The 22,274-nt window shown below is 36.3% G+C and overlaps 1 protein-coding gene across 2 annotated transcripts in view; it reads left to right on the forward strand.

Moving 5' to 3' along the window:
- PPFIA2 (PTPRF interacting protein alpha 2) overlaps positions 1-22,274 on the forward strand; it is a 474,947-nt gene that overhangs the window by 420,714 nt on the left and 31,959 nt on the right. For both annotated transcript variants that reach the window (XM_079936903.1, XM_079936902.1), the window contains 2 exons: positions 15,057-15,138; positions 19,419-19,619. In XM_079936903.1, coding sequence (XP_079793029.1) covers positions 15,057-15,138; positions 19,419-19,619 — 283 coding nt within the window. The remainder of the gene's footprint in view (positions 1-15,056; positions 15,139-19,418; positions 19,620-22,274) is intronic.

Raw genomic sequence — 22,274 nt, forward strand, 5'->3', positions numbered from 1 at the left:
TATATGTATGCATATAGCTGATTCACTTTGTTATACAGCAGAAACTAACACAACATTGTAAAGCAATTATACTCCAATGAAGATGTTAAAAAAATAGTAATGATCACTAATAAATAAGCTATGTAAGAAATTTAAATGTGTGCTTGACTCAATCTAATGTTATTCATCCCAGTAAAACGTTCAAAGTTAGTGCCTAATAGCAAGGATAATTAAGTTCCTTTATTAAAAGAAAAAAGTGACTAATTAAGGTAAACTTAAATATAATGCTGACTGACATCTTAATTGGGAGAGTATTCTCTATATTTCCACAAATTTAGGCTCTTATATTAGCTCTGTATGGTAATTTTTATAAGGACTTTGAAGATGTGCTTTTTTTCCATAGTTATTTAAAATTAGCCTTTCAGGAAGCAAGCTTCTCTACCTTGTTTCCACATTTCTAAGAAGGCCACTGATTACGTCCTATTGCTAGGATTTTATAAAACATAGTTCTATAACAAGACTTTTCATTCAAAAATATGTATGTGTATATATGTTATATTTTATCATATATATATATATATACACGAACATACAATTAAATGTCTTTATTTCAGATTTTATATACTTAATATTTTAATTTGGGGCTTGACTGTGGTATGATTGCTAGGCAAGTGAATAACAAAAATTCTTGGAAGAATAAAGATTTTTTAACCTCTTTTAAAGAGTCTCAAATATTTTAGCTATTTTGAATCAATATTAACTTTAAAGAAAAATTATTTCTGAAGAAGTATGATGATGAACCATACTTAAAACTTCTGAACCATTTTCTTTCATTTGTAAGAATCACTAGAAATGTGCTTCGCTCTTTATTTTTATCTGTATCCCATCATCTGTCTTTATATGTAAAGCAATTTCTGCCATCACCCCGGGTGCTCTTGTATCCACATAGAACAACCATTCACAACTTAACCTTTAAGTTCACAGCTTCATTACTTCCAATGTCATTCTCTACTCCAAGTCAGACACCTCTCATGCTGTATTCTGAATCTTGTCATCATCCCCAAATCATTCCTGTTCGAAAATTACTAATTCAAGCATATCACTCCTTCCTATCTCCTCCCTTCAGCTCCCTTTATCAACTTCTACTATCGTCTTTTTAAAAACTTCTATCCTTTCCCAGTGCATCAGCCCCATTTGGTCCTCTTCTCTCTCCCTATTTAGCTTAAATTCTATGTCCATAATTTCACCACACTCAAAAATTCCTAAAGCCCATCACTCCTCTTTCATTTGGTGACATCCACATCGTAACTACAGCCACCAATGAATATTCTTTCTCCATGGCTACATTAGGGCACCTCTGTGCTGCAGGAGAAAATTAATGCAGGGAAATTTGGACCAGCTTCATTTGGGAATTCAACACTGCCAGGTAATCCCAGTACTTTTCTCTCACCGATCTTCTTTCTACTCTCTGCAACTTCTGTTGGAGACCTCCACTGTCCTCAAACCCACATCTCCTGCAGATGCGTTCACATTCTACTTCAGAGGGAGAGAAAAGAAGAGACCAATCTGAGGCCTCTGAATTATTTGCTGCCAAATCCACACTAACACTTGCCCCCATCCTGCTTTATTACAGAAACTAGGTTAATCTCTTCTTACTTAAGAGCATCCTTTCCCATTTTGTCTGTCACGTTGTGCCGGTTTCCCACTTGTACTTATACATTCAAATTCTGCTCTCTTCGGTGTTGTGGCCATCAGCATTTAAACATTATCAAGTTTTACCTATTGAAAGAAATCCTTTCTTCATTCCACTTTTCCACTTCAGTTACTACCTGTTCACTTCCCAATCTGGTGTTAATAATTGATTTTTAAAATTTCTGAGTCACCAACTTGAACCTTAAGAAGCAAGAGGCAACTATATTCCACATATGGAGTTCATTTAGTAAATTATTTCTAATATGGAGTTGTACATTCAAAGTTAGCTAGTTTATAAACCGAAGGCCCATTCATTCAGTAAGAGATCTAGAAGATTCAAGTGAGGAAACTTAAACATTTAAGAATCCAGTTTTGGAATATAAGATATACGTTAGTTGATAATGTCTTCTTGTTTGTGTCTGGATGTATGCTGATGTTCCCAAGGAAAATATTGTGCCAGTAACTGGATTGATCTTATTCATTAGTGGGTACCTTAAAACCTGTTTTCTAGGTCAATGAAAAATTGTTATTTGCCTATTACTTACAGTGGTCTTTAACTGAAAAATGTTAATTCTTGACCAGAATCTCTCTTGCTAGTCTCGTAACCTTGACAATCTGGAGTAGATAGAAAAAGAATAAGAGGTTATATGTTCCTGTAAATAACTGCATGTAGAAAAGAATATCAATTTTTATAAGAAGAAAAATCACTTTATCCAGACCAAAAAAATTATGCAAATATATATTACCTCTGATATGAATTTATAATATATTATCACAAACTCTCTTACAGTCATTTACGATTCTTTGCAGAACATATTTTTTTGAGGGTCGTGAGCTAAAATACTAAAGTGAAATAGCTGCTCAGTATTGCTCTTAAACTAATTGACTATAGAGGAGAAGAAAGTTCATGAAAACTATGAAAAGTCAGATAACTTATATACATCGATACATATATTAGAACTTTAAGCAATACTTCTTGAGTGATGCCTTTATATTTGTGTTTCCTGTTTATTTTCATCATTTCTCTTATGTTTTATATTCAGGGTATTTCTATAGGTACAAGTTTCCTATTTTAAAAATGATAAATATGTGAGAAATATTAATATTCCACTGTGTGCAGATTTGTTCAACTTGTTTTATTGGAGAGCAATTCCTAGGTAGCTAGTAGACTGAGGAAGATTATTTTGTCCATGGTAATAACTGGCCCCAAATACTTTGGCAATTTTCATGAAGAGCACAGAAATTGCCCTTTTCTCAGAACTCATCAAAGTGTTCGCAGGTATGTTGACAGGAAAACCACTTTAACCGCCTGGAATGTATCTCTTTTGGGTCTTAATTTTCTTTATGTTGCATATATGATGTAAGAAATATGCCTTAAATTTCTTAGGCCATTGTGATGCCAATCTGTATGGACAATTATGTTTTCGTTTATGTGAAAATTTAAAGAGCTTGCCACAGCTGTTCCGCAGCTAAGGTCAAAGAACATGCATTTCTCTAAAATGCACATTTAATGAAAGAATACACAGTTTCTCTGAATGAATGTGTTTGGAGGAGGCATGTGCAGGGTGTGGCATCGCACGTCCAGCTTTTCTTTATAATGATTGTGCAATAAAAAAGGGAGCTCTCTAACTTGCCTCATTTCTTAGATAGGAATCTCTGCTTCATATTTTGTTATATTGACTCTATTTTATGAGCTATAGTAAGTTTTATTTTTCTAAGAATTAATCTATTATGCTTGTACAGAAAATTTTAAATAATATTCTCATGGCCTTTTGTTGGATTATTTAAATTCCATATTTTCCCAGTGACTCTATTCTATCCAGGGAACAAGTGGGCTACTTCAACCACTACATTTAAATCTACGTTTTTGTGAGGATTTTTCGTAGCATTGGTGAACCAATCTAGTTCATTTTCTCCCTCAGAGCAACATTTATGAACATCTGTCCAGATAAATAAATGCTTCTACTGAAAGACACCCAGTTAGCACAGCTCAACATTTATTTTGGCAGTTCAAATAGAGGAGGCAGAATTCCATGTGGCAGGGGAAGAAGAGTGATAGAATTTTTTTATACTTTCTCATGATCTGATTACTGGCACATAATTATTATTGTTACAGCGCTTGTTAGAATTATAAAATTATGGATCTGGAATGTACAAATTTCTTCTTGCCTCAAATTAAGTTCAGGAGATTGAACATCAGAACCTACTAGTGATTTTGACCAAACCATGTATGTGAACTGGAATCCAGACACTCGGACCCTCAAACCAGTGCTTTCTTCAAGTTGCTGCCTTTCCAAAAGTCTGCTGTATTTTTCTTAAGCTCTAACAGTAAGCTTATAAATCTGTATGAGAATCTGAGCACCACTTAGTAAGTTACTGCTTCTATTTGTAAACAGTAGCCTGAGGCAAAAAACATTCTTTAACAAGCTGCCTGACTTCCTCCAGGGGTTTACTAGAGGCTGGGAAAATGTGGTCATGCATGTTTCAGAGTGGCTCATTTTCAAGAGACAGACTTACTGGTCAACTATTAGAACTGCCCTCAGCCTGATTATGCTTTTGGACGCAGTGAGTATGTGTGTCATGGTGAAAAAAAAAAATACCATGTCTTTCTCGTATCTGAGCTTCCACACATCTGAAATGATGCTCTTGTTTTATTCCATGGCTTTCTCTGGATTGAAATGTATCCATTAACATTTGTGTGCTTTTCTTTTCCATCCGTCCTTCTTCATCTCATGAAAAGCACGTCAGGGTAAGTTGAATCACAATGGCTGCTGAACATGTTTATTTTCAGCACCATCCTCTTTTTCTTTTATCTTTAGTATTTCTCTTTTCAGTTGTAACACAAGCTGCACTGCCTCTGACCTAAAATGAAAGTTGTGAAGTGTATTCATTTCCTTACCATAAAAGGAATCATTGGTTCAGAGAAATGTTGTTCACATTCAGATTAATCATGTTGTCCTTTCAGGCACTTCAATTTCTTCGGTTCTATTACACATATATCAAAAGGCAATCCAGATGACATTTCCCCTGTTTCTCAAGTCACTCTCTAGGAGTTAGTGTGACATTCAGTGAGGCTTAAGTAATAGCTGCAGGCCACTTGAGTACTTTTGACTGTGCTGCAAGGCTGAGACTACCTGTATGGTTTTCCTAGTGCTTTGCGGTTTTCCACCAGCATTATATTCAAGAGATAAGTTTATTTGTTGATTATTAGAACTACACTTACATGAAGAAGGTTAAATGCTGGATCTTCCCCAGAAGAACTTTTACACTTAGATTCCAAAGTAATGCTTGGTTTTGGCTGAACCCTTTGGTTTTGTGTCTTCTTTTGTTTCCTATACTACTAGTTAATTTTTAAAGCTTTGAAAAGGTATATTACTAAGATTATTGTTTCAAATTTCAAATCCTGCTTTTTGAACTAAACTTAGAATTTGTTATTTATTTCTAAAACCAACTGGGCTTCAAAGTAAAACAAATTATGCATAATATTATAAAATATTACCTTCGTGTAAATGTCTGCATTGGTAACATGGTGAGCTACAAAACACTTTAGATCGAGAGAGGTTTTGCTTTTACATTTAAAGCAAAACATTTTGAAGGGACAAGTAAAATGGCTCCAATAAGATGCAATTATTCAGGAATTGTGGAGAGTGTCACTAATTGGCAATATGGATACTTTATATACCAATAAAGGTCATGTGCTTTGTTCATTAATATGGTTTATATTTGTTATATTTTTCCTACTCTAATTTTAAGTTATAGTTACTATTACTAATTATTTAACAATGCAATGTTTACTTAAGTAAGGATAATTTATGATATTAAATTCTAGGAAGTGTTCTTGCAAATGCAAGGTAAGCTGTGATTAGAATACTATTCAACTATGCTGGCCAAATGCAAGTTGTAAGATCTTACTTTTTAAAAACAATCGATATTCTGACATTGGATTTTTAAAGCATTATTTTCATGTTATCATGAATTATTGGCCTAATGATTTTAAGTTTCATGAGGAAATTGAAATAATGAACTTCATTCACCCATCCCTTTTTGAATGAAATATTGAAAAATAATAGATTCATAATGCATCAATATTTATGGACTTTAAGAAACGGATATAATTACCTTAATTGGAAAATTCAATTTCTTGTCTTGCACATGCTCCTGGAATTTAAACATTTTAAGACCTCAAAATCATTCCCTTAGTACAGTTGCTAAAAGAAAGCTTAGGAGGTTAAATGTCAGGAGAAGATAGTACAAACATAGTAAAGACGTGGGAAGATTTGAAGTGGAAAGAATATTGAATTAGGAATCAGAAGACAAGACTTTAAGCCCCAACTTTCCCATGTGTTTGTTGCATACTTTTGAGTGACTGACTCATATTCTGTGTACTTTCTAAAATTGCTGTCAACTTCCCAATACTCACAAGAGTATGAGAAGATATGAATAATCTCAGAAGCATAGAAACTATAAACTTCAAATCTGAGTTAAAGAGGGCTCAAAACTAGATGAAGCACTAAAGCCATCTAGTCTAAATGGCATCCATATAAACCTGAAAAATTACCAGTGTTCCTCCAGTAAGTCCCCAATTTACAGTCAGGAAGGGACTGGGAAGAAAAAACCACAGTGTCTTGCAAAAGTGAAATTGTTTACTGGAAAGTAATACAAGCCCCTCTAGTTTTTAATAACAGCATGAGTAACTGTATTGCTCCATCACATTTGTGCGTGCATGTGTGTGTTTATACCTTTTCAATGGTTTTGAAAGTGATTAAATTCAAAATAAAATGAGGAGTGAAATTATGTAAACCCCTACTCAAATTCACAAATAAATTAAATTTCTTTCCTGAGACCGTGCCCTCCATTTCAAGTAGCTTGCAGGGGAAAAAAAGGTTTCAACATGAATGAACTTTGGTTTTATGTAATTAAATAATTTCAAGCAACCTAGCATGTATTCTGAGAACCTAAATAAAACACTACTTAAATGTATAATGGACTTTTATATGCACTACATGTGAAAATGTGCCATAACAGGATACACAAACACACACACTTGCACTTACACACATACAAAATCGCTGCATGCGGTGCTTTCAAAATCAAGTCAACCTTGTTAATGTCGGATCTGAAACTCTTAATTTTATGGAGCTAACTGTGTTTACTTAGGTAATCAATGTCTGAAGCAGCTGATTAGGATTTGTAATATATTTCTGTTTAGGATAATTATGTTAATTACTATATACATTTTCAGCTTACAGAATTTAAAAAATTTGAAGTGGCACCATATTTCCTTCATATTTGCTGACCAGAATTTCAAACAGTTTCTCAAATATGTAATTTTAATTTTCATGGAATTGATCAACAGATAGAGATTTCTGAATGATGAGATTATAGCTCATTGTCTGGTTGAAATTTGAGGAGATCATGTTCTATTTACCCTCTTGACGTTTATTGGAATAAGATACATTTTATAATTAATAATGGTGTGAAGTCTATGTAAATTTACTGTTATATTATGTAGGGAAGATTTATTCTCTGTGCTACACTTTTAAGAAGTAGATTCAATTGTCAGATTATTTTGACTTATATTTCATCCTTGGTTCTTATCGAGCCACATACTTATTTCTCCCGGTTGTATCAGTGAGTACTTGTTGTGTGCCTCAGTAAGTAAATAAGCCCTAAAGATAAATTATTCAACCAGAGAATTACTTTGTATTACAATAATACAAAATTAATTGAACTGAAACAAATTACAACAAATTCAGCTTTTCCATCCTGATTGTATACATGGGGCTAACCTCCTTCCTCTGGCCAAGATTCAGAGCCTGTTTGTAGTAGGGAACAGCAAGAAAAGAAAAGTCATAGCTCTTTTTTTCTCTTACAGGGTTGAGGACTGAAATGTGTGATAGTGAGGGGGTAAAGACTATCAATATTAGCCAGGAAGTCACATAAATGTATGCCTAAATATGAATGAAAAAAAGGAGAGAAATAAAGGTGGGAAACTATCATTGTCTTTAATTCTAACAAAGAGGTGGTTGTTACTCTCTTCCTTTTACGGTTATGAAAAGTTCAGAGAGGTTAATTAGCTAAAGGATAGTATGGGGTGTTAAGAGGCTGACTGTGTGACCAGGTGGCTGGCACTCAAATTCTGACTCTGCACTCACCGACTCTGTGCTCCAAGCGGCCTCTTTTCTTCAGTGTCCTCATCTGCAAATGTGTATCAATATGTATCTTATTGGATTGTTGTGAAGATTAAATGACTTACACATATAAAGCACTGAGGATAGTGCTTCACACATAGTAAGTGATATATGCATGTCAGCTGTTATTATCTGAGATCTAAACCCCAATTTGCCTGCATATAGAAACTTTGGTCTTTCAAACCATGATATTATATCTTAGAAAGATATGAGGTGGTTCATATGAATAAGAGAGCACATTAGATAAAGTTCTATTATAGTACTCACTGTATTCAATTGCAATACAACTTATTTAATTACATTTAAATACAATTTTAAATGAGAAGTATAGTAAGTGCAATAACTAGAGTATATACAAGTTGTAATATTTTTGTAGAAGAGAAAATTAATTCTCCCTGTGAAAGGTCTTGGCATCTTAACAGGAAGGGTAAAGCATAAATTTTGTCAGAAAGATAAGTGTGAGTTTGTCACAATTATGATGCGAAGAAGGATGCTCTAGGCAGAAGAAAAAGGCATATACAAAGTCATAGAGGGTAAAACAGAATGAGGTATTTGGAAAATGGCAAGTATTTCAGTATTGCTTGAGCAGAAGAAGCTGGGAGATAGCCAAGGGCCAGATCACCAAGGGTCTTTTTAGTTGAACTAAGAAATTTGACCTATATTTTCAGTTGCCTGCTTAAAAACCTCAAGGGGGAGATTTTTAAGCAGGCAACTCTTACAAAAATATTTGTGTTTAGAAAGGTCTTTCTGGAAGTTGGAACAAGGATGAGAGGTAGGTAATACCAAAGGAGAGGCAGACTCTGGGAGTTCATTTCCATGATCTACAAATGAGAATTTGAACAAAAGCTTTGGTAATAGTTGATCAATTTACAAAATGTCATATTTAATGTTAGAGAGGGCACTTTTATTTCTTCCTGCAGCCAATCTGTGTAACAGGTAAGCAAAATTCTTACTTCTTTTTAAGATGTAATAAGTAGTTGGATATTAACAAGGACATAGAATACTTAAAAGCTGCCCTTTGATCAAGGATCCTGGATGGTTGTCAGCACTGAGAGTTCATGGATTACAAAATAGCAATCTTGCAAAAGATATTCTTGGCTAGATCCTGCAAAGAAAAATGCATGGTACAGTAGAAGAGCAAACTCTCATCTCCAGGACTTTAGTCTTGGGTGGGAGATGAGGCCCATGTATGTGCTGCTCATCAACCGTCTTTAGAGCAATGCTGACACTATGAGTTTCCAGATTTTGAAAGATAAAAAAGTCATTGTGGGATCTGGGATGATCAAAAATAAAAGGAAGTTCCATGATTCAGGCAAACAGTAAGATTTTGATAGTGGAGGAAGAAGAGAAAGAACTTACCAACTCTGGAAAATGGTACTTGCAAAGACGGAATTATTCATATTATTTGCCAAAGTAGGTTTTCAGTTCTAGTGAAAAATAAGGAAAGATGATTAGAAAGGAAAATCAAGACTAAACCGATTTCAGTCTTTGTAATCCAGGTTAAGGATTATGCTCTAGGCATTTGAGGAACCATTGAAGGGTTTTCAGAGGGTAGTGCAATGATAAATAGCTCACGTATTGGCTATTTCCTTTGTACAAGTCACTGTTGTCATCACATTACATATATTTTCTTATTCAACTCTCATGCCAACCCTCTGAGGTAGGTACTGTTATCAACTTCATTTTACAGATGAGGAAACTGAGGCACAAAAAGGTAAAGTGACTTGTCTTTGGATGCACAGCTAAGAAGGGAGGGCACCAGGAATCCAGCCCAAGCATTCCCACTTCAGAGCCCACTGCATTACCTACTTTGCCATGACAGCAGATTTTTTTCATGGCAGTGAATTGCAAGGGTAAGAAGCTTGGAGAGTGGGGCCAGTTAAAAGACAGAAAAAAGAATAATGGCAGTGAAAATAGAAAGTGAAAGAAGATAAAATGCAAAGTATGAATGGGAAATTGACAGGCATTAAATGGAGGGTGACTGAAATGGCCAGTCTGAGTGACAAAGGAAATGGTACCGTGTGGTATTTAGACAGTCATGTTGCAAATTGGCCGTCCCAAAATAGCATCCTAGGCTAAGTGGTCTGAGAATAAAGTCTCTTTTCACTGACAGCAATGAACCATCCACATTGGGAAAAATATGGAAAAGGAGACTTTCCTGTCCCCATAGTTTATGAATTTTTGAGTAACTAATGAATTTCATTTCTCAGAGTTTTATCATCTTATTGAATTTGTTGATTTACAAGTTGTTCTCCCAAACTGTAAGGGTACGAGAACAGGGACTTTGTATGCCCCCGGACTAGGTTTGGCAGTCAGTCATTAGATTTTTGTAGACCTACCATGTATCTGGTTTTTGTCCTCAAAACAAAAAATAAAACTGGCTAAATCTCTGACTCAATAAAATGTTAAAGATATTCTAGGGAAAATTGTTTAGTACTAAGGGGCCTATAAAAATAAGTAGTAAATATTGCCCCCGGGTCCAGGGTAGGATGGCTTCTGAGAGGAAGTATTTTTGTTGTGTCTCGAAAATCAAGATAAAGTGAGTGGGAAGACAAGACAGGAAGGTATGTGGATGTTGTTTAGTGTGAAGGAAACAGAGCTTAGAAATGTAAGCATACTCTACCTATGAGGTCAAGACTGAAATAATTGGAGAAAGACATAAAACCTGAAAAGGAGGAGCCAGACATTTCTATTTGGATGGAATCATTTAAGCAAAATCATACTTGCTTAAATTAGTCTGGATTAGTATTTAGGAGCTACAAGCCTGGAAAATACCCTTGATTTATTTACATTTTTAGACGTTCTCAATCCTTTATCTAGAAATCCTTGGGTGTAGACATTACTAGGCTGCCCACACTTCGTTCCTGTCTTCAGAGCAGGCACAGGCAAGTGCAGGCTGCCCTCTGCACATTTCTGTATGAACTTGCCAATTACTCACACACCTGAGCATTCCCCAAGTGCTGGGCCTTCTTAATGTGTCACATTCCATTTACAGTAACTCACTGACACCCTTATCAAGAGAGTCTGAGGCCTTTGGAGGGAATCTAATGGTATTCTTTATTGCAGACAAGAATGTGTTCCCTGAAAATACTCAGTGACTCACAAGTTTTTCTGATTCAAAATGACCTTCCCTTACAATTAGTACTTTTCTTTTTTTGTTTCCACACAGGAAATGACAATCCTGTACCTGAAACTTCCTCTAGAAGGAAGTGCTACTGAATCTGGTCTAAAACTTAAAACAAAAATGGGTGCCCTTAATTATAGTAATGTATAAGTGATTTGAGGGGAAAGGATGGTTAAATATTAGATTGTCTAAAAGAAAGGAAGGAAGGAAAGAGAGGAGGGAGGGAGGGAGAAAGGAAAAAAGGGAGGGAAGGAAAGAAGGGAGGGAAGAAAGAAGGAAAGAAGGGATGAAGGAAGGATGGAGGGAAGGAAGGAAGGAAGGAAGGGAGGCAAAAATGTTTCTTCAAGCCTGAATAGAAAGACAGTAATTTCAGACGCAGATGTGTACTGGGGAATGTGATCGTGACATCGCTCTGGAAGAACTGTCACTGAACCTTTGAAAAGGTTGAATCTGGGATACAGAGAGAATGCATAAATTCCTACACATGCACTGGACGAACAGAGAACACCAGTATATACAAAATGCCTGTTTGGGCCAAATCAGCTTTATATTTAGTATTTCTAATATTTTTCTGACAGTGACTTCAAAATATCTAATGACAACAAGCATGGACCCATAAAATTAATGCTATATATGCCCTTAATAATGTTATGAAATCATCATGTATTAAACTCAGTGATTTCTAACAATTAGAGCATTACCCATATTGCTTTATTTTTCTAACAGTGCCTCTCTCTCAAGCCAATATGCCCAGATATATGTCTCTTATAAATTCTGTATAATGCAGACTTTTTTTTATAATAGAGAAGAATTAAATGTAATATTGCTTTGAGAATTTCAATGCATTTCTTTACATAATAAAAACTGCCCTTGGGTTAAGGAAAAGCAGGTCTGGAGTTAACATCATGTAGCACACAGTCGTAGAGTAAAATCCAGCCATCCACTCCAATCTGGCCTGTTTCTCACAGTTTCAAGTGTGTCATTTCAAAGGCCTCTACTTGGGATTTAGCCCTGCCAGCTGAGGACCAAAGGGCAGAATCCACTGGACTTGAGCCCCCTTATTTCATTATCGTTGCAAACTCTTACTAAAGTTATTGTGCTATGAGAGTTTGTGATTTAAACACAATAAACAAAGCAAAAAAAAGGAAAACTTTCCCAAGGTTTACATCGTCCAATGACTTCTCAAACAATTGTGTGATAAATTTCTGTTCAAAAAGAGAATAGGATTATTTGAACACACTGGATTACCTCAACCAGATTCCTATCAGGGGTCGCAAACCAGATCAGACTCTTAGAATCGTGTGGAATGGGTGCTATGCTGACAAAATGGCTAAAAAAATGGACTAAAAAATACATTATGGGATGCAAGTTGCTGAAACAAGAAGCAGCTAAATGTAAATACTGGCTGACATGTTCAACATTCACAACTATTTACAGAGCACCTCTTTGGTGCCTGACTTTGTTCTAGATGCTTCAAGTGCACTTTTGAACAGAATATGTATATGAAACATTGGTCCTCCTTGAGCTTATTTTCTTTCATGTGATGACAGATTGAGGAGTAAATGACACTGTATGTTAGAAGCTAAGTGCCATGGAAAAAAAATAAGGCAAGGAATGGGGATAAAGAATGTCTGTTTGCTGTTCTGGGAAGGAGGGGAAGAGATATTCAGAGGGAAGGAGACATTTGAGTGAAGATTTAAAGTATGTGAGGGAGTAAGGCATGTGAAGATAGAGGGGACAAGCATTCAAATAGAGGGAACAGCAGATGCAAATGTCCTGAGGCAGAAAAAGGCCTGGGCTGTTTCCAGGGAGCAACAAGGAAACTAGTGTTGCGGAGTGAGATGGGAATTGAGTCAGAAAGATGAAGAGGGTAGGGTGGATCCTATCAGCTGCATGAGCTTTTATTCTCAGTGAGACAGGTAGTAACTGGAAAGTTATGAGCAGAGAAGTTACATTATCCAATTTAACTTTTAATAGGATCACTCCAGCTCATGTGGTGCATTTTTTTAATAAGGAACTAGTCAGAATTAAAATGTTCTAGTTTTCTAAAATGGCGTATGTACAGTTCATGTAATTCACTTGTGAAAATGTTATGTGCTTCCTAGGTGTTGAGTGCATATTGACTTGATTTTTTGCTAAATGTAGCAAAAACCAGTTATAAATGTATACTTGTTTCTTCCCCTTTAATGCCACTCACCTGTCACATAACTGGAAGTATTTTTTTTCCCTAATGGATATAATATTACAACTTTCAATAATGCTCTTGGCTCTGTGGAAGCCTACTCTAAATTTTCTTGCACGTATTCTGTGCTCAGTCCTGCCTCTGCCCATCCACCCTTACTGCTCATCCAGATTGGAACATCATCTGTAAGTCCTTCCCACCAGCCCTTCGAAGTCAGTTCAGTTGCTTCAAAGCCTTCACTGATCATTTCCATTGCTACTAACCCCTTCTCCAAAACCCTCACCCTCAGAATATGCATCACTGAGTTTTGGCATCTAATTGTGCATTGTACTACGTCTTTAAACAATTTCATGTGTTTGCTTTTTCTACGTAACTAGGGATCTCCTGGAAAACTGGGTGCATGTCTGTATTTCCACAGGTCTCAGCTCACAATAGGTGCTCAATAAGTACCTGATGGTTGGTTGTTTAACCCTTCAACCCATTTCTGTCAATACATCTGTCACAGTGAGACTATGCTATTCAAATCTGGTATTCAATGAAGGAATGTCACTGGGAAGCCTGAGGGAATGGGTGAGGGTAGAGCAAGCCAGGTGAGGGAGTCCCTCTAGTTTCACCTTGGATTCATGGCACCAGTGTTGCTGTTCCCTTTCCCAGGTGCTGAATAGCTTACACATGCTTCTTTGCTATCCCATGAAATGAAAGAGCAGTTGATTTATGTGTCTCTTCATCTACTATACCTTTAGTTTTTGTTTTGCCTCCCTGTTTCTTTGTCACACTGCATTTTTTTTGGTAGCATCCATCACAGACACGGAAAGCTTTTGTGTTAAAAGACATTTTTGTCATATATTTTAACATATTATAGTCCACCACAATAAACAATTAATCCGTTGGTAGTAGGAAATAATTAAATGCTTCATTTTGGAGTTCCTAAGCATGAAAGACACACAGTCAATATAAAGCAATATGTGTAAAAATGTGTGTGTAGGATCAGTGCATCTAAGGAATAGAGAATATATTTTCCAATCTAGTCCTGGCCAGGTATATATCAATTTGAGTTTCAAAGAAAACAGAAACTTGCTATTTCAATCATGAGCGATCTGAAATTGGTTTTGTAGATGGATGTCAAGGGTCAGTAGTAGAAATAGTGATTAAAGATGCATTTGTCAAGGTTCTTTACAACTTTTTGTTATCAGAAACAACCATTTGTTGTCATTGAGATGTTTTGCTTTCGTTAAAACCAGTAGTGATTATAAATGGAAATAAGTGTACTATTGAATTTTACACCTTACATTGCTTTGTAGTGATGGAAGTCAATTTACCTCGGAGTTCTCTTCAAATGAGAAGTAATTTTGTAGTCTATACAAAAAGCTAACTCCTAAGATAGCCACCTGGACCCAGAGAGCATACTAAAATCAAGCATATCACTTGAATGGGGCTAAAATGACCAACTTGATCTTCTGCCTCTATAAACAGGCATTTATCTCCTACTGAAATAATAAGGGAGACAGGCAAGACAGATGGAAGAAGCCTCATTTAGATCCTGTAGTGCATGCCAGAATACGCATATGTGGGCCAGTTTCTTGTTTAAGGAATATGATATTTGCTGATAATAAAATTCAGCTTCTTAGTCCATTAACATTTAATGTTTGACTTTTAGTGAATAAGTGTTGAGGAAAATTATTTTTAGATGTCAGTGTTTCATTTCTAATAAAATCAATGGATGATTTGCATGTATTATTCAAAGGAAGAAGGATTTCTGTTATTTCTGTATTAACTCATAAAAAGCTTATAAAGGATTATTGGGTTTTTAAAAAATATTGTCATTAAAAATAATCACAGCCGTCTTTTCCCATATTACCTGACTAATAATCTTTGCTGTATACTTCAGGCATGAACTTCTAGAAGAAGCTCGGAGAAAGGGATTACCTTTTGCGCAGTGGGATGGACCCACTGTAGTCGCGTGGTTAGAGGTAAGAGAGTTAAACCAGAAGGCTCTTAATCCAATCACTGCTAACTTGATAGTATTTTTAGAGACAAGTAAAGACCGGTTCCTGACATCCTAGTTTTCCAATAGTCTTGAATAACTTATAAAGAGAATATTTGCTTCATCTAGGGACCCATGGGCATTCTTGTGATTTTACTCTGATGTTTTCTTGCGATTGTGGCAGAAGGAAGCAGGCTGTGAGATAAAAGAAAGTTTTGGTAAATTCTATCTTCTTCATATCTAGAGTAAATCAAGAAACGGTTTTTGAGTGATACTTCTGTTGTTGCAAGAAAACACGTGTCCCAGTACATCAGTCCAGAGCCCTTCCTCATCAGCAGGTTAACAGAGAAGAGGCATCTCCATATATTTAACACTCTGTCTTATCCAAGATATTGCTGCCGTTCCTTTGCTTGTAGTATAATTCCTGAACCTAGTTCTTTAAGACTAGGGGCCAGCTAGATTTAGACATTTGGAGCTATGCAGAAGAAGATGCATTCCCTTATTCCCTTCTGTGTCTAGACTGAATGTTTTAATGAAACAAAAATTGCATTCAGCATTTCCTGTATAACACAAGGGTCTGGAAAAGTGAGTTCATACTTGATCAGCTTGGAGGCAGCAGGAGCAGACCAGGACAGTCAACGAAGTACATATTTGACCACGAAGGGCCCCTTCATACCACTTATCAATAGTTTTCACTGCCCCTTCCATTCAGTTCTCTAGTGCGGGCTGTTGGTAGCTGCTAGGATATGCTGATGTCAAGGCAAAGAAGAATACAGTCAGCCCTCCCTATCCATGGGTTCCCCATCGTGGATTCAACCAAACACGTTCAATCCGAGACAGAATCCGAGGATGATGAGCCTGTGTATACCGAGGCCCAACAGTAAGGGACTTGAGCATCTGCGGATTTTGGTATGGGGTGTCCTGGAGCCAATTTCCTGAGGGTACCAAGGGACTGACTGTATGAACTTTTCTTGCTTGGCAGAGGCAATTAAAACCCATTGTTCTAAAAGGTTTGGGATTATAAAGTTGTCCACCTTCATTATCATATCACATCCAGAGCTAATGAATTAATCAATAAGGAACAATCAAAACTCACTTGAGTGTAAAAAATAATAATATACAGATAAATATAACAACATGCTGCATTTTTTTCTTGGACTGAGTGAAAGAAGGCTGTGTCTTGCTTTATTTTATTCTTTTATATCAGTCAGGGAATTTTTAGCTTATTAGTGATCAGAGCTGCTTCTTCCAAATATTTCTTTCAACTTACTATATTTTAAAAGTCAATTATAAGACAAAATGCATAAGAAAGCCCACCTCAAAACTGAGAGCAAAAAAAAAAAAAAAAAACTGAGAGCAATTCTTTGTTCAGTTTCACTCCAGTAAAATGAGCTGCAGTTTGACAGAGAGTTAACTGCTGTTTTGGCAAGTGATGAACAAATCCTTTATATATTAAAAAAAAAAAAAAAACAGATTTACTGACATTAAGGGGCTAGGAAATGACAGGCAGTGAAGTTTGTGCTAATTAGAACTATCCTGAGCATGCAGAAATTGCTCATAATGTGCTCCGTAAAGTGACTTTATAAAATGACTTTATGCAGTGACTTCACAACTATTTACAGAGCACCTCTTTGGCACCTGACTTTGTTCTAGATGCTTCAAATGCACCTCTGAACAGAGTATGTATATGAAACATTGGTCCTCCTTGAGCTTATTTTCTTTCATGCGATGACAGATTGAGGAGTAAATGACACTGTATGTTAGAAGCTAAGTGCCATGGAAAAAAAAATAAGGCAAGGAATGGGGATAAAGAATGTCTGCTTGCTGTTCTGGGAAGGAGGGGAAGAGACATTCAGAGGGAAGGAGACATTTGAGTAAAGATTTAAAGTATGTGAGAGAGTAAGGCATGTGAAGATAGAGGGGACAAGCATTCAAATAGAGGGAGCAGCAGATGCAAAGGTCCTGAGGCAGAAAAAGGCCTGGGCTGTTTCCAGGGAACAACAAGGAAACCAGTGTTGCATAATAAGTGAAATTATACAATGGAATAAACAAGATGAATGAGGTGGGTGATCCAATGAATGAGGGCTCTTAACTTTCACCTCCTTTAGTATCTCCTTCAGTGCACAGCCCGCTAAGAGTGATGTGAACAAATAAGTCTGATGCTTCACACACCATTTATCGACACCAAAAACTTTGTAGAAGTCTAATCAGGGATGACCTTGGTAACCATGTATTGGCAAGCATTTGGGTAATGTTAACCAGTGTAGAAATCCAAATATCTTAGCATAGAGGAGATGAAAAGAGGTGACAATCTTTAGGGTCCAGTGAAGGTATATTTAGATGTTTAGTTATTTTGAACAACTTGAGTTTACAAACTATGAAGTCAAGTCCCATCTTCTGTCGTAGCTAATCATGTCTGTCAAGGCAAGGTCAATTCCTTTGCCTAACCTGTAGGAGATACTATATTCAGTCATGCACTGTGTACCTATATCCCCTCTCTCCTTCTCTTATCTCAGTCAGGCCACATTGACTGAAAGATTTGACTTTTTGTGTTTCCTCTACAGAGGCAAGCAACCCTTTAATATGGCAGAATTTTTTAATTAAAAAAAATCGGTGTTACCTATTATCATGTAACAAATTATCCCAACACTTAGCATTTATTTTCCTCCTGGCTTCTGTAGGTCAGGAATCTGGACATGGTTTAGCTACTGTCTCTGTTCAAAGTCTCTCACAAGGCTGCAAGCAAGGTGTCAGCCAGGACAGCAGTCATCTCAAGGCTTGACTTGGGGAAATCCAATTCCAAGCTGACTCAGTTCCTTGCTAGCTGTTGGCCAGAGACATCTGTCCCTTTCCATGTGGGCATCTCAAAGGACAACTCACAGCCCTGCAGCTGGCTTTCCCCAGAGCGAGAGCTCGGAGAAGACAGAGGGGGAGAGGACTGGCAGGAATGAAGCCACAGTCTTTTCATAACCTAATCTGGAAAGTCAGATCCCATCACTTTTATCATAGTCTTTTCATTACAATAAGTCACCAGGTCCAGCCCAAACTCAGAGGAAGAGGACAAGGGCAGGAATGTCAGGAAGTGAGATCATTGGGAGCCGTCTTAGAAGCTGCGTAGCACCAAGCCTTAGAAATAATAAAGCCGAATCCCTTCCATTTTACAAGTGGGGAAAATAAGGCTGAGGTTTAGAGGACTTGACTTGCCAATGACAAGGAAGGAATGAGAGCCCAAGCCTTCTGATTCTTGATCCAGAGCTCTTGGCATTGTATACGGATGATTTATAGGTTTTCTTCTCTTACTCTCTCACTTTTTCTCACTCTCATATTCTCTCCTTTTACTCAATCTGTTCATATCAACAAATAAAATCAACAACAACAACAAAAAAAATCAGTATTTTGGCTGTTTAAAACCAAGATTTAAACTGCTCATTTGCCTGTGCCTGTTTCTTACTCATAGCTAATGATGGAGGAGGGGTGGGCAGGATTGGAAAGAATATTCCTTATTTAAGTGTATGTAATTCAGATGCTACAACACAGTGCATTCACCCTGTGCTGCAGATAATATGCCAGGCATTATGCTGTGCTCATTGCACTACCAATTCAATTGTCTTTCCAGAGCCTCACAGCAAAGCTGAAGAATCACAATCCCTAATTTCTAAAGCAATATTCATTTTGTAACTCTCTTTAGCTAATGTTTTCCAGATGTTTATAATGTTAGCCTCTTCCATTAGCCCAGCATTTCATTCTCCAAAAAGTATTTTCATATTTAGCATCTAATTGCGTTCATACACCTATAGGTAGAGAGATTGGAAATGTGGATTAGCCACATTAAAGCCTTTGATCAAAGGCACTCAGAATTCCAAAGGAGAGTTATAAACTGAAGTCGTTTATTAAACAAATGTTAATTGAGCCTTTACCAAACGCAGCTTGTAGCTGTTCTTGTCCTTAAACTCAAGAGGAGATTTGGTGAGGTGCAGCCATTATATGTATCCCTAATAATATAAATTAGTTGTTAAATTGCAGACCCTGAAGTCTACATTTCCAACCTTTGTTTCCATTACTGCCTAACTGGTTTTTTTGAATAAATTATTTAATGTCTTTGTGCATCTGTCTCTTCTGGGGAAAAAATAATAGCATCTCTTTCATGGGGTGTGGTAATAAATGAGTTCATACAAGTAAGATACTTAAAATAATGTCTAGCGCATAGACATTGTTAATGGTTAGCTATTATTATAACCTGGGTATGTATTTTTCCCTATCTAACAGCTCTGGTTGGGAATGCCTGCTTGGTATGTGGCAGCCTGCCGAGCCAATGTGAAGAGCGGTGCCATTATGTCTGCTTTATCAGACACTGAGATCCAGAGAGAAATTGGAATCAGCAATCCTCTGCATCGCTTAAAGCTCCGATTAGCAATCCAGGAGATGGTTTCCCTAACCAGTCCTTCAGCTCCTCCGACATCCAGAACTGTGAGTCCATTTGTGCTCCTTCCCTCTCCCAGTGCTGGGTGAATAGCAGCATCTCCAAGTCCACAGGGCAAAACTGTGGCAGCACACATTTCAATGTCAGCATGAATTATTCTGAGGAGATTTAGCTTGCTCTCCATTAACCTTGCTGCTACTTTTAATAGGTTTTCAACTGAGGAGCTGTGATTCCTATCAGACTTGAAGCCTGCAACCAAGATAGACTTTTGAGCTAGCCTCTAGACTAAAGTTTAGATTTTTCTCCCAAGCAACAAGACCAAGAGTTTACTCTTTTTCAGAATTTTTCTTTTTAATGTAATCCAGCATCTCAGGAGATGAGCAATAGGGCATTAGTACTTTTTGAAGATGTAATGCTAGACTCACTACTTCTTAAGCAGTTTTCATAATTATGAAAGTACCTTAGTATTTAATGTTTTATAAATACCAAGTGGATTATCTTCCTTCAAAACCTGTTTGCCTTTTATTTATAAATCCCTATTTCTCTCATAATTTCATCCCTATCTTAATATTAGGAAAGAACAAAATATCTAAAAAAAGGCATGCCAGATGACAAATTCAAACACAGAGGAAAAACTCCCAAATAATATTCATTCTTTCTTTAGTCCTTTCCCAAATTATATCTTTTGCTGATAAAGGATATGGTTTCTGTTGTTAAATGGATTTTTTCTGGTCCCATGTCTTATGCAAAATAATAAAATATGGAAGGATGAGGTAAGTTTGAATAGTGGGCAAAAGATAGAAAAGTGATATTACTTTATTTCAGTTTTCAGGCACAAAGCTAACTTGAGTATAAATTTTTACACATGGTCTTAAACACAGACCATAAATTAGAGAAATTTGCTTCTTTTTTTTTTTTTTTTTTTTGGCGGTACGCGGGCCTCTCATTGTTGTGGCCTCTCCCGTTGCGGAGCACAGGCTCCGGACGCCCAGGCTCAGCGGCCATGGCTCACGGGCCCAGCCGCTCCGCGGCATGTGGGATCTTCCCGGACCGGGGCACGAACCCGTGTCCCCTGCATCGGCAGGCGGACTCTCAACCACTGCGCCACCAGGGAAGCCCCCCATTTTTATTACATATATTCTTGTATTCCTTCCCAGTGCACTAGATTCCAATGCTAGAAATACAAGGTCAAATCACCATTTGACCAATCACCATTTGACCAAGATCACCATTCTTCTCCAACTCATCCTTCATCTAATGATTCCTGAATGTTCTTCCTCTAAAGAGTTTTCACTAAGCCCCAAAGTCTGGGTTTTCTTCCCTTCCTGAGTTACTACTCCGTATACTTATAAAAGCTATTTTATAATTTTCTCTTCTTGATTCATCCCACACTAGGCCAAGCAAGTATATTATCAGGTTTTCCATAGCCCCCAGGCCTTAACTCAGTGCCTGGCAAATTGTAAATAGTCAGTAAATATGCATCTTAAAATGATGATTGTACAAGTCACTCTACTCACCATTATAGAGGATATGAGATATGTATGCCCTGATTACAGAGAGGGCAATCAAACTAAGAAAAGGAAGATATGTTCACCAGCAGGTTTAGTAGAAGATGACATAGTTTAATTCCTTAATGTGAGATAGAAGCAGAGTGCCGTGGAATTCAAAGGAAGGAGAAATCACTTCTGGTTGAATAAGGCTTCAAAGAGGAATTAACATTTGAAAGACAGGTAATATATTGTTAATTATTAAAATTATTAATACTTTCACTATTAACTTTTTGATAGAGACCTTTTCATTCTATTTCTTTCTCATTTTATAAAATTGAATTATTTTCACATAATATTTTATTTTGTACTTTTAAAACTTAGTAATATAGCAGGAATATTTCCCCCATTTTATTAAGTATGCAGTTGTAATATTTTTAATTGCAGCATAGCTCCTTAATGGAAATGCTGTAATTTATTTAACCAAGTCCCTAATATTGGACATTTTGCTTACTTAACAATTTTCTTTGTATTTCTAATACCATAGTGGATAAGCAAGTAGTTATATTATTGCATTAACTGAACTGTAGTAATTTCCATAGCAATATTTGTATACAGGGCATTTATATTCTTATTACTTTTGAACCTTAATTGTCAAATTGTATTGTGTAGTCCTTTTTTCCTTTGTCAATGTTAATGTTACATTGCTTAAATTTACATTTTAGAAATTACTAGTAAAGTTAAATTTTTTCATATGCTTATTTATTTTAGCATTTAAATAAATTACCTATTCATAACCTTTTTCATTTTTCTATAGGATTATAGGAATATTCATTTTTTTACTAATGTGTAAAAGCTCTTTATTCACAGAAGACATATGCCCTTTGCTAAATACTGATACAAGTTTCATAAGAGATAAGTTGTCTCTATTTGCTTTAAAAATAATCTACTGAGTGCTTTTTATTTCTTTTATTTCATCTACATGGAAGTATTTACTTGTTTCTAATATAGTTCAAATATGATTTGCTTTGCAAAAAAACTACATGTGAATTTCTAGGAATTAATCCACTGCATAAAGTGAAGCTGAAAACATTTTAAAGTCATCACCTAAAATTATATACTAGTATTCACACTTTGAAAATTCAAAAGGAGTTGGTTTCGTTTTTTTATTTTTTGTTTTTTTTTAAGAAATGTTATATGTCTTCTAGAACACTG

The sequence above is a fragment of the Stenella coeruleoalba genome, assembly GCF_951394435.1.
Source record: "Stenella coeruleoalba genome assembly, chromosome: 11".
Taxonomy (NCBI): domain Eukaryota; kingdom Metazoa; phylum Chordata; class Mammalia; order Artiodactyla; family Delphinidae; genus Stenella; species Stenella coeruleoalba.